We start from the raw sequence: 17667 nt of genomic DNA, 5'->3' as shown, positions 1-17667 counted from the left end.
CAGAACAAAAACACAAAATAGATAGATGTACAGAAACCTCAATCGCGAGCACTTTCAACAAAATCAATCTAAAATCAATCTAAAGCACACTTTTACTAAAGCCTTGTGTATCAGCTCTTGACAGCCGAAAGGGAATTTGCCCATAAATGAAATGAACATAACAGGCTCACATTTTAGCAGACTTAAAAATGCCTTTAAATCTTTTTATTCCCCTCGACTATAGAGTGGTGAAGTGTGACGTCATCAACAATCTAATTTTAGATTTTCTCAATTTTTTCTTTATTTTCCGAAAGAGCATCACAAATAATGTCAAAATGTCGAAAACCAATTGAATATGTTAAGTATTGGCTGAGATATGACCATCTGAATAAATATATGTCCTATGGGAACTCAGTGTGATATGCTCTGGCTCCTAATGGTTACGAGCCAGGGCATTTTGTGTGTTTGTGTGTGTGTGGGGGGGGGGGGAATGAAAAGTGAGCCCTTGCTCCTCTCCTTTGAATCTATGCTAATGTTGCTGACATACTTGAGTCGCATATTAACTTACAGTACAGACTCCTTGAAGACCAGTATGGTACATGGTGCAGAACATAGATGGACGAACGGATAGAAAATATGCATAGTGATCGCAGAAGTTATTGGGTATGACGGGCATCCGACCCTCTTGTAAGAAATCAGGTAGGCGATCTGTCCAAGATAAAAGCAAGAAATAAATTATAGTATTTGTGTCCGATCACTTTCTTCATTTGTCAAGTTATCTACACACAGTTAAAGAAAGCTAGAGGTCAACAACTTTGTTAATTTTCATTATCAGGTAAGTCCAAGGTTATCGGTTCTTTGGTGTCTCATACGATTGTGTAGTTTGTTTCACAAATTGACGTAAACGTATCTTTGCACTTCATATTACTAATATATGGACTGACCTTAGATCTAGTAGAGCTATTAAAACTCCATAGTCGGACTGGCCAGAGATGTGGTTGAATCTTAGAGGTGGCTGGTAACGTTTGGTATAAAATAGTTTAGACTTCCCCTTTAATTTCTCAGAGGTCCCTTATTCGACTTGGCAAATTAATGGATAGATGTGGCGCTGATTTGATAACAACAAGACAACCAATAATCTGAAAATCTGCGGCATATGAGAGTTATAAAAACTATATATTTTAAGCGTATTTGTATTTATGATATCGAATAGAATTAAAACAGCTTTGTATATATACGTACCGTTTCGTTCCCTGTAGCTGCCCCATCCTGTGAATGTCACATACTGTCCAGGCTGTGGAATCGTTTCGTCCATTGTAGGCAGGCAGATAGGCTGCACCTCGTTGGTGATGTTAAGAGGAGAAGCGAGCTTGAGGATCGCGATATCGTTAACCAACGTAAATCTGTCATAAAATGGATGCTGGATGACCTCAGCTACATCTCTGATTTGTCCACCTCCCTCGAACTTGAAGTAAGCCAAGCTACCTGCTTTGATAGTGTAATTGGAACCCGGTTCATCTCTACGGAGGAGAAAAATAGTAGATGATTAATTTTGATGACATTTCTTCCATTCAGGCTCTTGATGATACCAGTTTCCGTCAGCAGGACTATTTCAAATCTAACACCCGTTGCACACAAGGTGTCGGTACAATTTCGTTATCATTCGCGCTTATCAAACCTTTGAAGGAAATCACGATACGTCATAAATTCAAGGGAGCAAGCTCTCAACTTCAGTCAAAAGGTTACACTTACTTATGAGGTGATAGTAGCATATACTTCCAATAATTGAGGAGAATATTAAAAATCTATACTTACAAAAAAGTACCATGGTAACCATGTTTTTTGTCCAATTTACCATCCACCATGGTAACCATGGTAATCGTGGTACCAAACAATGAAATACATTGTTTGATGACCCTATGTTTATCATTGTTTGATGGTAATTTGGACAAAAAACCATGGTTACCATACTTACACGCAATGTGCAGCAGTGAGGATCCAATCGGGAGTAATGACGCTTCCTCCACAGGTGAAGCTGCCACTTGTTCTGTAGAGTGCGATCTGCCATGGCCATTCCCCAAGCCCAGTCACGTCCTCGCCATGGGTGACCCGATGGATATCAAGAGCTGGTCGTAGTCCACAAGCCTCGTATGGAATGACTGCAAAATATATCGCAAGGACTTACATAATCAATCTAAGGCGATTCAGTAACTTTGTGTATCACCTTTGGAAATACCGAACAGAATAATGATTTATTACGTTATCCTAACATGACGTCTGTAGACAATACAAATAAGTAATAACATTGGCCTTAAGCTGTCTTCTTGAAAGTGTATGCCATCGTCTAATTATAACTTTTTGTAGTTTGCAAGTATATATTCTGGTCTATCATTATGCTTTGCTGTATGTGATGATCATCAGGATAATAATAACTAAAGGATTTTTTTCTTCTTCAAATGCTTCAACAAAAAGAAGTTGCTTGGGATCTCTAAGATTATTGTAGTTTTCGAAACGACATCAAAAAGCAACAATCAAACCATTGTATAAAATCGAGTCTGTTTTAGTGATAATGTCATTTATGTTTCGCTCTTTCATCCATTGTCATTATAGTTTAATTAATGGATAAATTATATCAATAAAATATAAATTGCAAATAAGAAAGTATTTGAGGAAAGACGACCAAAATGGAAGGCAGAGATGAAACCCTAAAACTAATCTACGACTGATTTATTATTTTACTATTTTACATGACAATCAGACGGACCGTCACTCACATGACAATGGTGTTGTTTGTCTTGTTGGCGTGGTTGATTCAGTAGGCTCTATGACAGGTTCGGTAGTATTATCGGACCACGGACAGTTTAACTCGTCACTCCCATCCTTACAATCTTGATTAAAATTGCAAATCGAGTATGGGCTCAGGCAAGACGAAAAGTCAGGGCACTGGTGGTAATTTCCAGGACAATCTAGAGGAAGAAAGAATTTATAGGACATTGTAGATCGCGAGATACAGTTATGTAGGTACGGGGAGGGAGGAGCCCGTAACTCCCTTTGGACTACTCAAAAACAAAAAGAGAGTAAGAAATAGACTGAGTAAATGAGTAAATGAGTAAAATAGTAAAAGAGAAAAAGAGGTGGCAGGGAATGGGAGCGGAAAAACATTAAAAGAAGATGATGCAATCCCCTCCAACATCCCCCTACCCCTGATGGGCTTGCTCTCTGACTAGCATTTCATCGATCCTGTTAGACTGGTTCGTCCGTGCCACTGCAGCGGCTGGACTAATGACTGTAACAATGGTATGCCACTACTCTGGTAGGATGTATGCATACTCCAACTTTCTCAAGAGTTATCACAGCTTCATTGCTCAGTACCACACCTCATTGTTGTTTTCAAGTTAAAGGAGAAGCTTTCAAGAGGCATAAAAGCCCAAACTAATTTCATTCTAATGGTTTTAAAACATCATATAGCTAAAGACTCTTAAATTAGTCACCCGAAGAATCAAAAGTGTTTTGAATTGATGCAAAATTCATATCATTGCGAAGGAGAAGCCTTACTGAACAAATATAACAACTTCCCTCTTCAAAATATGTTTGAGACCCGCAGTAATCATCTCTCAAAATGTTAATTTTGAAATCCATATTTTTTGCGTTTTTTAGCGGTCCTCCTTAGTACGTCGAGATTCGTGACGTCACATGCGAGACACAGCTAGCCACAAAGCATTTTACGCCTTATCATAAATGATCCGTGTTTTTGAAGAGAAAATCTTTCAATCCATTCATAATTTGTCCATAATTATCAGTTGTCGTGAATTTTCTTCGGGTGACTACCTTAGGCTTTTTTTTGGGTAACTTCTAGAGGATCTCTGTTGCATGTGAGAAAGGTATCTCAGCCGGGAGTGGGATGATCTGTGCAGGCGTAATTTGAGGCCTGTAAAATCCAGTAAGAGGATCATGTAGGTTGAAATTTCATGAAGAGGATGTTTTTGCGTTGGCTTAAATGAGGTAAAAAGTCTGTAGGTCTGAGTTTGAAAGACACGGTCATCAAGTTATAAATCCGACTTCTCTGTATGCTTTTACACTACACCAAACAGGATATTTTGAAATAACATTTCTTTTCGAACATGAAACGAACATAATAGTTTTTGAAGTTCACTGGAATCAGTCACACTCCTTTACCGAACAATTTCATTAACTAATCAGTATCAACTGATTACTTAACCAGTGTCTCGTAATGTGATGTCTGTATATTACACCATTGATATAAAATAATTCACGTTCCTCTAGTATGAATATGATAGAAATAAAAAAACGTTACATCTGCAGTTGTCTTGGCGTTCCTCTGATCCATCACTACAGTCAAAGTCGCCGTCACAAAGGGTCCAGTAGGGCACGCACTCCCCGTTATCACACTGGAACTCAAAGCTCTTGCATGCTAGGGAAACATGGATATGAAAGAGACGATTAACAAATATAACAGCTATTGGTATACATATCGAAGCTTTTCGTTTTGCACCCAACTTATTCGATTCGTTCTGACGTTTTATTTTGATAGTTCATTCTCATGTTTAACTGTGATGATTATAAGGTGAAAAACTTCACTATGTCTGTATTTAAAGCTAAGTATGGGACGAAATTATTATATCCCCCGATTGCCTAAACTACTTGAAAATATCATGCATATGAAACAATTTTCAGTGGTTGAGTTTGATTACAAGAAAAGACCAAGAAATAGAAGCAGAAGTTGAAAAGAAATAACCTCTTATTAGCTATCAATACAAAAATGTTTTGTTTAAAACTTGAATGCTTGTGTTGAAATTAAATGCCGCAAGGGATATTACAAACGATTTTAGTCACATGTCTCTCGCAAAAAAAAGGTTGAAATAACGAACCTCACATAGGTTTAGAACTAATAATATTATCAATGCATTTCACAAATCATATGTCATTCTTATAAATTTGAATAACCCATTTTTATATTACCATTTTTAAATGATGAAGAATCAAAACTCCTCGACGTGTAACATGTTATTCTATGGAACTGGTTGTTTTGCTTTAAGATTAGAAATCGTGCTTCTGTGTTGCACCTCTGGTGAATGTTGACAATATATTTACCAGACATGAATTGACTTGGCTTTTAAGTGAAATGTCATATGCCCCATCAGAAGATGTAATGCATATATATATATATATGTGTGTATGCATTTATATGAATATAAGGAAACCTTTGCAAAGAATGCCCCATTTTTGCAACTATCATTCACAGGCTAATTTACCGTTAAATTGCTTTGCTCACTCATGCGTAAAAGGTATGAAATAGAGGATTATATATATATATATATCTACTTTCTTTTTTGCTGAGTAGGAATATATATATGTATGTATGTATATTTCCACTCAGCAAAAATTATAAAGGACAAAACCTCACACATTTATTCAATTACTAGATGGCTGCACAGTTCAACAGCGGTGATGTTTAGAATTGTGTGCCCATGGAAATTGTGTAAAAACAAACAAACGAACAAAAAAAGAGAGACTTACTGCAATTTGCCTCATCAGCACCATTGGCACAGTCTACATAGTCATTACAAACGTCATTCGTAGAAATACATCTTTCTCCGCAGTCGAACTGATTTGACGCACACTCTGTTTTAACAAAAAAATATTTAGATGATGGAGGAAAATTGTTGTCTTCGAAAGCGATAAAAAAAAAATCCTTTAATAGTCGGGTTTTCGAAGCATTATCCTAAGTTGGCAGCATCATCATTGTCATCGCTACCATCATTTGTCTACTGCAACTATTTTTGTAAGTTTGTAATATGTTCATTAACTCGTAAAATGTCAAATTATCCTTCTATACATGGGTAATAAATATCGAATCGAATTTGACATTGTTTTGTTGCACAAGTAGCTTGAACGAAGCTGCCTCTTCTTGTAAAAATGATTTAATCGACAAATATTTCTGCCAAGGATGAAATTTTTTATGAAATCTGGACAACTATTAAAGAGTAAAATGAAAAAATGTCCTTACGGAGATTCGACATTTGCTCCAGTAACAGTGACAATTTCTCCGGGCTTTAGTTCGTAACAAGTACAGGGTCAGGGTTAGGGTTAGGTTTAGGGATGCACTCGTCATTCAGGTTATAATTGTTGTTAGGATTGTGGTTAATCATAATGCTTTATCCAGATGTGAAATTAAGAAGTCGGTTATTGCGCGTAATCGGCGGCGGAGAAAGTGTCGCTGGCGCGTGCGTCGTACGACCCATGGTACGACCGTACTTACCACAGTCTTGAAGTTCGTCTGTAAAATCCCCGCAGTCGTTGTAACCATCGCAGATGAATAGTTCATGAACAATATGACCATTATCACACACAAAGGCTAGAATGAAATTATAATTAGTGTAAAGGCAATTAGAGTAAAATGAATAGCTGCTAAAATACACATCAATTATCACAGGTGGTACGTACTTTAAATGTTGCTAATCAAAGTGCTTACAGTTTTAGAACATGAAACACAATACGGCACACATTGCATCAAATCTCAACATTAAAGGTAAGAAATACTTCCTGCAGTTACTCTGCAATATTGAAGGAAAAAATATAATGGTAAATTTAGAATCGCTTGTTTTCTTACACGATCTTTGAAAAACGCACATTTGGCATGAAATAGCGTTCCAAGAAATAACGATAAATTTGCCATAAAGTATCAATTTATTTAAGCTGCCGAAAGGAATATATATAGAACAGTTAATCTGATTGAAACTACACTATACATTTCTTGATAAAGTCAAAATAATACTCCACTGCACCAAGTATGAAGTTCCACTGTACTTACTGCATTTGCTTTCATCATCTCCACAATCTACTCTACCGTCGCAAAAGTTCCTTCGATGTACGCAGGTGTTGATAATGCCACATCTTACATCCAGGATACCAGGACATTCTGGTGAATACAACCAACATAGTGCGAAACGATTGTACTTCATGTAGGTTATATTGATATAGAGTAGATATTAGTTAGGTCAGTACTAAGATATAAAACAGATTTTGTGATTATATCTAGTCATCCTAAATGCACACATTGTGATAATCAAAAACAACAAATAGAAAATTACAAATTGAAGCATACATGAGCGAGAATTTCTAACCTGTTGGCCTTGGATAAACCTTTTTCAAGGACAATTCAAAACCCTAACGCACATATCAATAGATGAGGTTTATTTTTTGAAATACTTAGCGATCATGTTTATTTTTTTCTTTCTTAAAAAAACAAACTATTTGTTGTTTTCATTTCCCGGACGTGGGAAATTACTACGAACTATCATTGCCATGTATTCCTTTGTATATTCATCATAAGCTTTGAATATTAAACCAAAGAGGACAAAAACTCCACTTGATAGTTCTCTGACTTGTTATTGATCCCAATATTTTCTTAACCGGCCATAATGCCGAAAACGTTTGCAATCTTCATCAGCCCTATAGGAAATTATGGGTAGTTCATCAGACGACTGAACAACTTACACTCGTCAAACGAGCCATTCAATTCGTCAAAGAAGACATGGACATTCTTTTTGAAAACCTGTACGGATAAAATTCCTGCTCAACTGTCATAATCACAGGCAGTTCCTGACAGAACAGGTCGCATTTACTGGAATAGCCATCGGAAGCATCAGAGCAATTTCTGACGTCTTGGAAGGATTAGCCGACCCATCTTAACTACCAGAGCAATCTTTAAAGATTCAAGTAAAACGTCGTGCACTACCCTCTACCGAATCACCAAAGCAATAACCGTTGATTTTAAGAAAAGTTGACGTTCCAGTCACACCTGCAAGAACGACCCCAGACTAACAGCAGACCGCACAAAGATTCCTCTAGCCTTGAATGGCCAATAATCGGTCGGTGTGGAGTCGGAGTGAGGTCGGTTTAGCGGTATGATTGAGTACAGCTAAAACTTACCGCAATCCTCGTCTGCACCATCAAAGCAATCATTGACGCCATCGCAGGTGCTGGCTTCGTTGTAACATCCGGGGAAAATACCTCCACAAGATAGTTGATTCGATGGACATTGCACTGAAAAATATTTGAAAATCATTACCATACTACTAGTGGTGGGTTTTTAAAGGAGTATTAAAAAAAGATCTGTCCTGCGTTGCGTGTTTAAGAACATGAAAATGAAAGGTCGCTTTGAGTCGAAAGAACAATTGTTTGGGTGCCACATAATTAAGAAACATTAGGACGAAATAAAAGTTTATCTTTGAAATCCACAAGGATGTCACCAAAAGCAAGTAATTTCAATACATAGAGGCAAAATTTAAAAACAACTACAAAATAATTGACATATCATCCAATGAATGACTACATTCATAATGCACAATCGCACACGGCTTGTAATTAACATGCTTAAGATATAGATGTCTTACACGATTCCTCAGTTACTGCTTCTATTCTTGCGAAAAGAACCAGTTCAGCAGGACGACTCGTAAAAGGCTTCTCTATACGGATCCACATCGAGTTCCCTGGCGGACTTATATCCCCTACTTCTGCACCAGGCCGACTAACAAACGGAATCATTTCCAGCTGAAAATCATAATAGACCAATAACTCATTTCAGGGTTTGTTTAAAAACAAAATAAACGATATTTCAATGATTGGATAGACATGTTTGATTAATTTATGCTTGATGAAAGGTTTCTTTTAACGCTTCTATGGCTTACCGCAGGTTTGCCAGACACACCAACAAGTTGAAGGTAGGTGAATTAAATAGTTAGACTAGGGGTTCTAGGGAGGAGCATGCCCATGTTAAAATAATAGTAAACAGGTTTAGTATGAATAGTGACCAAACACACTCACAGACATGCACACACGCACGAACACAATATGCGTAAAATACCGCAATGAATCTATTGTCACCTTGAATACAATACTGCTCTCATCCGTGGCATCCAAGCCGGTACCAATGGTAAGTGTGTGGGATGCTTCCGTGACAAAACGTTGGATATCCACTCGAAGTCGTGACTCAGACCCTGTGCGTATTGTCCATGTCATTCGCAGAGCTAAAGACGTTTTTAGGAGTTCTGGATAGCCAAGAGTCTCAATGGTAGCTACTTGTCCAAGGTTCAGTGCAATACTTTCCAAAGGAACTAAGGGAAATCAATTTTAAAAGGCCAAGAGACGTTTAACTATAAAATACTGATTATTATTATTAAGTATTAAATTGATTTCTGGTAATGAGAATCAGTTGTGAAAGACGCTGCCTGTAAGCTATTGGGAAGGCTGATTATGCAGTATAGCCTAAGAATAGCCTAAGTGTATACTGCATGTTTCGGAATCACGAAAATGAGAATGAAGTGACACTATCTTGCAGAAGGTATGGTGCATTGCTCACGAAAAAGGGGTATACATATGGGAATACACGCATGAGGTTTGAGAGATGTGAAGGGCAATCATCATCAGCGGACATTAGTATTATAATTATGATATTCTTCCAAGCTGACCTACATGTATAAAGAATGAGGAAGCTCATATTTATTTTTTAATCTGTACAATAAATCATCTATCATGTCTGTACAGTATAACAACAGAGGTACAGGACAGAAGTATCAAACAAAAAACTCCAGTCATACAATTTTTACCCCCATTCCACCCTCCGACTGATATGATCTTTTTTTAAACATACACTGTAATTTTACGAACTGCTGGCCTCGAAACCGATCAGCAAATGAACCATAAAGTGCTTAAATTATATTTAAAATATTCGTACATTCCTTTCAACTCAGATAATTATTGTAAGCCTTTATAAAATTATCCATTCAAAGTTCATGTATTTACCACAATCCTGCTCGTCACTGAAGTCTGGACAGTCCACAATACCATCACAAGTGTTCTTCGGGGTGATAAGTCTGTCACTTCCTTCACAACCTGTGATGTCTGCACATGAAATAATGATAATAACTCCGCTTTTATATAGCGCTCATGCAATGCATCTATGACGTCTCTAAGCGCTTTACAGTACAAGATAATTAGTTTAAAAAAAACACCATTCAAATACTATACCTGGATTAGATAAAGGTAGAGCAATAAAATACTACGTACATGGGTACAAGGACACACATTAATGATAGTCACATATAAAACTGCTGGTCTCAAAACTGATGAACGAATGAACCATACACTGCTTCATTTATATAAAAATATCAATACAATCACATTTACGTTCATAGCACAGATATTGTAAGAAAAGAAACTTATTAAACAGTGTGTAATACATCGTTTGAGGACGGGAGAATAACTTATACATCGTTTGGCAAATTCTTGGTAAGGAGGAAACAGTGTGGTGCAAATTGTATTCTTGTGTGCTTGCCCGACAAATAACAGGCGACATATTGTTTATTTACCCCCAAAACGGGATTGAAAAGCTCTCGTGTAAGAAGCAGGAAATGACTTTAGAAAAACGCCTGGAACTATCGTCATCTAAATCAATGATTGAAGGCATCACATACCTTGTGGAAGAACAGACATCACCTTCATGTCAAAATCTCTCGTTCCATTGAGGGATGCCTCTATGACGAGACCTCCGCTTGGGAAGACCTTATCAGCAGCCTGACTGTAATCCTGATTGAGCGGTCCATCTAAGGTCCAAACATAGTCCTCACCGCTGTCTGCCCCGATGGTTCGGAATGTGATGGAGTCACCGACCAGCAAGGAGATGTATTCGACCTTGACTACGAGAGCGAGGTCGGTGTCGGCCGATGTGACCGTCCATTCAAGGGGTGTAGGGCCGAAGTAGTCAGGGATGGAACGTGACACAAAGTTTGTGCTTTCTCCAGCAGCTAACTGGAAGGGAGCTGTAAATCAACACAGGACAAGTAGTTCAATCAATATTACTACATAATGGAACAAGAGGAGACAAAGAATGGATGGGATAGCATGCAGGAACCTAACTAAAGACTTAAGACACTAAAAATCAAGGGAGTGACGGAGAGACACACTGGGATATAGATTAGGGGAACATTAGAATTAGGATGAAAAGAAAGGATAAACTTTTGGTTTTTGAGTAAAGTTTATTTGTACATACCAGATTTTTTCAGATAGCCCAGAGAGGTAGGGTAGATCAGTGAGTTGTCACAACTCCCTGGGTAGATGGTGCACTTGTAAAAATCTTTCCTTAGGGAAGGAGAGAACAACACACACACACACACACACACAGGTACCAACGTCCACACACACATTGATGTATAGATAGATAGAATGATTTAGACTGAACGATGGACAAATGAGAGTTCAATGATAAGCAGAATAGATGAATCACAATGATGGAACGATAGAAATGGGCTTACGGCAATTTTGTTCGTCTGTTCCATCGGGACAGTCCAGCGCTCCATCACAAAAAGATGAAAGAAGTATTGCCTTACCGCTGCTATAACAACTCCTAATTTGCTCTGCGGGATATAACAGAAATAACATGTTTTACTCTCGAGTGTAAAAATCCCCGCTTCCAGGACCCATATTAGACGATTTTAGGGATCACTGTGACTTAAATCTACTCAAAATTCACCATGGAATCCATTACAATGTATCGTGTTTTTAACTACTCTTGAGAATGGACTCCAGTTTATAAAGCATGTTAAGAGTGTATGTCAACTACAAAGCGAAGTGATTTCTAATAATTACTCCACAAAGAGAGGATTTTCAGTCCCGTACATTTGGAGAGTACATTAAGATTTCAGTAACCATAGTAACATAGAATCATAGATGCTTAATCGTCTTGGGTATACTAGCTAGTACGTTTTTGGCTACTTTGTGCCATTGCAAGTCGCTTGACACTGTCTTGTTAACGACAGTAATATAATGCAAAGCTCTAAGTAAGACCAACTGTATCATAGACGGTAGCTCTCTGGCTGATAAGCTTTCTATTCCACGAAATTATTCAACTTTTATCTATTTAGCGTTTTGAGGAAATCTATAGGTTTGATCATATTAAAAATCATAACAAAGCTTTAAAGCACTACAAAGTCTGGCTGGTTTGGTCTTATTCACCAAGTAGCCATCTCCGTATTCAATACTGCTCTTCATGCGGGCCTTGCAATTATTATCAACCCAGAGTTGCCAGGTATCCATTTACACCTAGGTGGAGTGTGGCAAATGTGGATTAACGTGTTGCTAAAAGACGTAACTGCCGGGCTGGGATTTAAACCCGCAACCCCTGGATTGAGAGTCAAGTGAATGAACCGCGATACCAATGAAACTCAACAGTGGTTAGCAGGACAGGTAAAAGAAATTACCTGTATTGACTAAAACCACAATATCTTATGTATATAAATGATGTAATCATCAATACGGTGTGGTGCGTAGGGACAAGGGTCCACTTTTCCCCATCACACTCCAATTGAGAAGTCTTTTATGGCAATCGGAAGCAAACAAAAATAGGACCCACCTTCAGTATTCACCACACTTAACACAAGTCTGAATCCATAGGAGCCGATAACAGAGTCAGTTATAAACTCTAGCCACAAGTATGAACCCAAATACAAGATGTCATCAATACGCTCATCCCCAGTTAGAGAGGCGATCCTCGTGCTCTCCCCGAATGACGGCAGGAGACCCTCATACACGTTAAGGAAGTCAAAGTTTGGTTCTGTGCTGAACTCGGCGAATCGGAGGCTGACACTGTAGTTGGTAGGGGCGCGGACATACCACAACATTTCAACATTGTTTGGGTAAACTTGAGGGAAGTTTGGTGAAATTATTTCCTCCGTCTCTCCTATCTCAAAGTCAATGACTATCATCGCTGTTGAATAAGAAAAAATACTGATTTATATATGACTGAATTAAATATCTGTTGAATGTGCAGCGATATTAATGTTGATAACCTTTACGTCCTCATCAACGTGTTTAATGATACAAGATAAGATAATGCCACTCGATGATTTGTGTGTGTATGTGTGTGTGTGTGTGGGGGGGGGGGGGGGGGGTTGGCGGGGTGTTAAATTAGTTTTTTGTTCATTTGTTTTAACCAGTTAAACCAGGGTTTAAAAAAAGTGAAGAATATCCTTATCAATGTTTAGAAAATGGAGCGACGCACGAGAACTGGAGGTACCCTTCGAGTCTAATACAGTTGATTATTGCTTCTTGCACGCATACTCACCCACACGCACTCACCCACACGTACCCACATATCTCATCCCATCGTCATATCTCGCATAAATCACTGCTACAATAATGTTAAAATCTCTAAATATCAGCATTAACTAATTATTGCACGCAAACCCAGTTTATAGTGCCTTCTGTTGAAGTATACCTGGACGTATACCTGGACGTTCTGTGGAAGAGGGAGTCGATGTGGAAGACTGAAACTCGCAAAAGTCTTGGAAGTCCGAGCAGCAATCTCCTCGTGTAGAACACTCTTGATCACAGAAACAGTCACCTCGATTACAGCTTTCTGATAAATCGGTACAGCAGCTCCGTCCACAAGATCCGTTAAAAGGAATTCCTAAAGCGATAATAATGACGATGATGATGATTATTATTTTAATAACAAAATAAAATAATATTAATATCATGGCAATCATAATTATTATAGTTATTGTTCTCATTATGACAATGATCCTTAACAAAATCAGTTCTTTGTCTGAACGTTCCACCTTGTATGCCTTCTTTAGCTTAGTATAAATGCTATCATAATTCTTTCATGCGAAATTGAGAGTATTGTAGTCTACATTTGTAATCGGATCATGATGTGGGAGATAATTTCAACAACAAATATTCTCACATCTACAGGGTTACTAGATATATTCAGGGTGAGGGGGGGGGGGGGGGGGTAGTGAACATAATGTTTTTTTGTTGGTTTTAGCCCCCGTGAATTTGAAAACCGCACAGATCGTTTTTCGCTCAGTGGGGGGGGGGGGGGTAGTGTGAGCACTAACTACAAAAAATTATATAAAACCATTTCTTTTAAATATTTTTTATTTTTTATTTTTTAATAATAATAATCTTAATTAAAAAACAAAAAAGTGACCCAATCTCCCATATCTTCTGTGAATTATCTGGGTAATCATTAGGGTAGTTTGGTGCAGTTATCTTGTAGCTTTCGCCAATGCTAAGGTTGATTCTAACGAATTCAGGTTCAGCTGTTATTACGAAGATAAACGGGAAATGGTATATTCCGTTTTTAAAAGAGAATTAAACATTCATATAGTTAGTATCTGCGTTACAAACGAGCAGAAAACAATCTAATTTATAGAGCAACCGAGGATACAGGTTATAGGTTATATGTTAGAGAAGGAAAACAAAATACAATTACAAAGCTAAGACATTTCTCTACAAGCTCAGTCACCACCATTTTTTATTTTAATGACGTCATCATAGTGAAATATAGTGAATAATTTGCGTGTTATGCCTATGGAAGGTTAATTTCGTTCACATCATGAATCTACATGACATTGTTTTTTAGCAGTATGTCGCTTATTTTTGCTCTATTTTGTCTCAAAATTCAGTTGGAACAGCCCACCTATACTTGTTCCAACCAAGTATTACATGCCTAGTTATTATTATTATTATTATCAGTGTTATTTTTTTTTAATCCCAAAAGGATTCTTATTTCCGTTACAAATGCAAGTTTCGTGATTGGCTACTTTTAATCGTTTATCTTACTCCCTGTCAAGACTTCTTTGATGAATGGCCAAAACTGAGAGACTCTAGCATATATTCCTGGTTTGCCTGGGTCGGCACACCCATCACCCCAGCTGGTCGCTCCTACAAGATGCCATCTACCATCTGATCCTTCACATACCAAGGGACCTCCACTATCTCCCTGCATGGCGATTTTAAGGAGAAACCCGCCAAGGAGAAGAAAAAAAAAGATAAAATAAGGTGCTGATAAGGAGAAAAAATTAGCAATTTATACTTGCAAAATAAAATACCAAGATGCTTGAAACGTTGATGAGTTACAATGTATTAGGAATTTCCTTGGGGATATTCCAACCCCAGTATGCGCACTCCATTGCCATAAGGGAGATTCTAAATTTTCAGCACATGTAAATGTATTCTGTTAGGCTTATATCATGTATGCTGACATCCATAGCATGCAATTTTTGTTCAATTAGGCCTTAGATTTGCCGCAGATCTGCAGCAGACCTGCCGCAGACAGTCATCTTTTTCACATGCAAATTAGTTTTGCCGCAGACTTGCCGCAGACTTGCCGCATACTCTTTCAGTATGATGAAGAGTCTGCTGCAGACCTGCCGCAGACTCTTCATAATGAATATTCATATCTCATATAGACCTGCTGCAGACCTGCCGCATACTCTTTCATATCCAGTACGTGGCAATAAAGTATGCATGTAGAAGAACCAGTGATAAACTGATCGATACTTCATTTTTTTTTCTTTCTTTTTTCCTGTTATATATTTTTCTGTTTGTTAACCCTACCCTACCCGACCTCTCCCTTATCCCCACCCCCCCCCCCCTCTTAACCGGTGGACGACTGGCTCTGGGTTCCAATTGTTTGTCTAATACTCAGGTTTTCCCATTTAGAAAAATGAATAGTGAGAGTTCCCCTCATTGCTGCCAATTTCCTTTCTTCTACTTTATCCCCTATTATACTATTCTTTATTTCATTAAAAGAGGGTGGTTTTTTAAGTTCTCTATTTCTATAAATCAGATATTTAACAAGAATTAAAACATGATTCATTAATTGATATTTTCCTTTATTTCTCTCCTCTTTCCCATACAGAATTTCCTCCAAACTACAGTTATGTATTTCAAAGTCTAAAAATCTCGTGCACATTTCCCACACTGATTGTGCAAATTCACAAGTATAGAATAAATGTTTATATGTTTCTTCATCTTTTTCGCAAAATGAGCATGAGTTAGTCGAGACAAGACCAAAACGGAAGAGGTGATGGTTTGTATATAATATATTATGTATAAGTTTGAACTGAAACTCTCTTAATCGACTGTTAAGTGTACACTGTCTTAGTCTTAAAAATATGTTTTCTATTTCCTTACAGGAAAAACCATAGTTCCTTCCAATTGTCTCAAAAACCAAAGGTTTAAAATCATCTTTCTTTATTAATTGTACATAAATTTGTTTTGATTTTAAATCAGCTATATTAGTTGTTTTCTTCCCCAAAGTGAAATCAGTAATACCAATATATATCGATATTACCAATTAGGTATATTCTATTCTCAATTGTATTAACTCCATCACATAGATCATTAGAAGTGTATTCAAGAGTAACATTTAAAGTGATACAGGCTCGTACACTTATATATATATACTAAATATGTATATTGTTTCTTGGTTAGTAATCATATAATCAATATCAATCTATCAATCTATTGCTAAAACGTGAATGTAATTGTAACATGATCAGACAAAATAATCTATTGGTTAATAATGGCAAAAGGAAAAAAGAAATCACAAAAATGATGTGCATTGTCTTAATTTGCTTAACAAATCATGATAAATGTATTTTTCTGTCACACGTGTAAAGTAATAATGAATATGCATGAGATGATTGGTTTCAATTGGTTTCAATTGGCCCTATTAGACTTTAATGGGATTTCAATTGGACCAATCTGCCCCATTAGACTTTAAAAGGTTTTCAATTGGTTTCAATTGGACCAATTGAAGTCCAACTTCAGGCCAATGGGGTCCCATTAAAGTCTAATGGGGCATAGACCAATGGGGCCAATTAATGGGCCCAATTGGTCCAATAGGGACAATCTGGACCAATTGAAACCATCTGAAGTCGTATTAAGTCCCATTGAAACCTGTTAAAACCTATTGAGACCAATTGAAACCAATTGAAAATTCAATTGGTGTTCAATTAGTTTCAATTGGATTTTCGTCTTGGGTAGTTACAACAAAAAAGTGAGTTAGTGGGGCTGAAGATAAGATCACATATGGCACAACAAAAAAGTTTGAAACAGTCCGTTAATTCCTCAGTCTCCTCTTATGTAATAAATTCCTCTTATTATGCGGCAAGTCTGGAGCAAAGTTTCATCTGCCGCAGATCTGCCGCAGATCTGCCGCAGACTATTCCTGTGGCATACTAGTAAGCGGCAAGTCTGGAGCAAAGTTTCATCCTGCCGCAGATCTGCCGCAGACTGTTCCTGTGGCATACTGGTATGCGGCAAGTCTGGAGCAAAATTTCATCCTGCCGCAGATCTGCCGCAGACTGTTCCTGTGGCATACTGGTATGCGGCAAGTCTGCAGCAAAATTTCCTTCTGCCGCATACTTCGGCATACTTTTTTGCCGCAGACTAAAAGTCTGCCGCAGATCTGCGGCAGGTCTGCGGCAGGTCTGCGGCATACTTTTCACTTTCCTATGGGTATGCTCCCCATTGTGAGACGATAATTAATCTCCACCCCCTTTTTGTGCTTAACTACGAAATATTTACAATATCGTGCGATTTAATTTAAAAAAAAAAATTCTTCTTGATCAGCTATTGTCTGAATTTCTCACCTGACATGTGTCTATCCCACCTCGTTCATACCCTGCGCAGATCATCTGATCCGAGGTCCTATTCACATACAGTTCTGCGCATCTCTCATTTGTGATCAAATGTACGATTGCTTTCTGCAAAACATCTGCATCGAAACCTGTAAGATATCTCAGGAAGAAGGGAAGTATTATTCAAGACAAATTGTGATGTTGGGAAATGATCTTACAGTGGGTGGTACTATTT

At 37.7% G+C, this 17667-nt stretch overlaps 1 protein-coding gene across 1 annotated transcript in view; it reads right to left on the bottom strand.

The window, feature by feature from the left end:
• The window catches only part of LOC585547, a 46499-nt gene that overhangs the window by 1578 nt on the left and 27254 nt on the right, over positions 1-17667 (bottom strand). Inside the window, exons 29-46 of the mRNA XM_030984938.1 lie at positions 17445-17581; positions 14626-14785; positions 13274-13465; positions 12410-12763; positions 11313-11414; positions 10476-10820; positions 9805-9903; positions 8887-9116; positions 8397-8553; positions 7933-8046; positions 6812-6919; positions 6260-6355; positions 5518-5622; positions 4295-4411; positions 2754-2945; positions 1955-2138; positions 1222-1499; positions 548-687 (exon numbers count right to left, since the gene is read on the bottom strand). Coding sequence (XP_030840798.1) covers positions 548-687; positions 1222-1499; positions 1955-2138; positions 2754-2945; positions 4295-4411; positions 5518-5622; positions 6260-6355; positions 6812-6919; positions 7933-8046; positions 8397-8553; positions 8887-9116; positions 9805-9903; positions 10476-10820; positions 11313-11414; positions 12410-12763; positions 13274-13465; positions 14626-14785; positions 17445-17581 — 3110 coding nt within the window. The remainder of the gene's footprint in view (positions 1-547; positions 688-1221; positions 1500-1954; positions 2139-2753; positions 2946-4294; positions 4412-5517; positions 5623-6259; positions 6356-6811; positions 6920-7932; positions 8047-8396; positions 8554-8886; positions 9117-9804; positions 9904-10475; positions 10821-11312; positions 11415-12409; positions 12764-13273; positions 13466-14625; positions 14786-17444; positions 17582-17667) is intronic.

This window comes from Strongylocentrotus purpuratus, unplaced genomic scaffold (assembly GCF_000002235.5).
Source record: "Strongylocentrotus purpuratus isolate Spur 01 unplaced genomic scaffold, Spur_5.0 spur5_scaffold_14, whole genome shotgun sequence".
NCBI classification, from domain to species: domain Eukaryota; kingdom Metazoa; phylum Echinodermata; class Echinoidea; order Camarodonta; family Strongylocentrotidae; genus Strongylocentrotus; species Strongylocentrotus purpuratus.
Note: the sequence above shows the minus strand (reverse complement) of the source record. Positions and strands in the feature narration are given on the sequence as shown.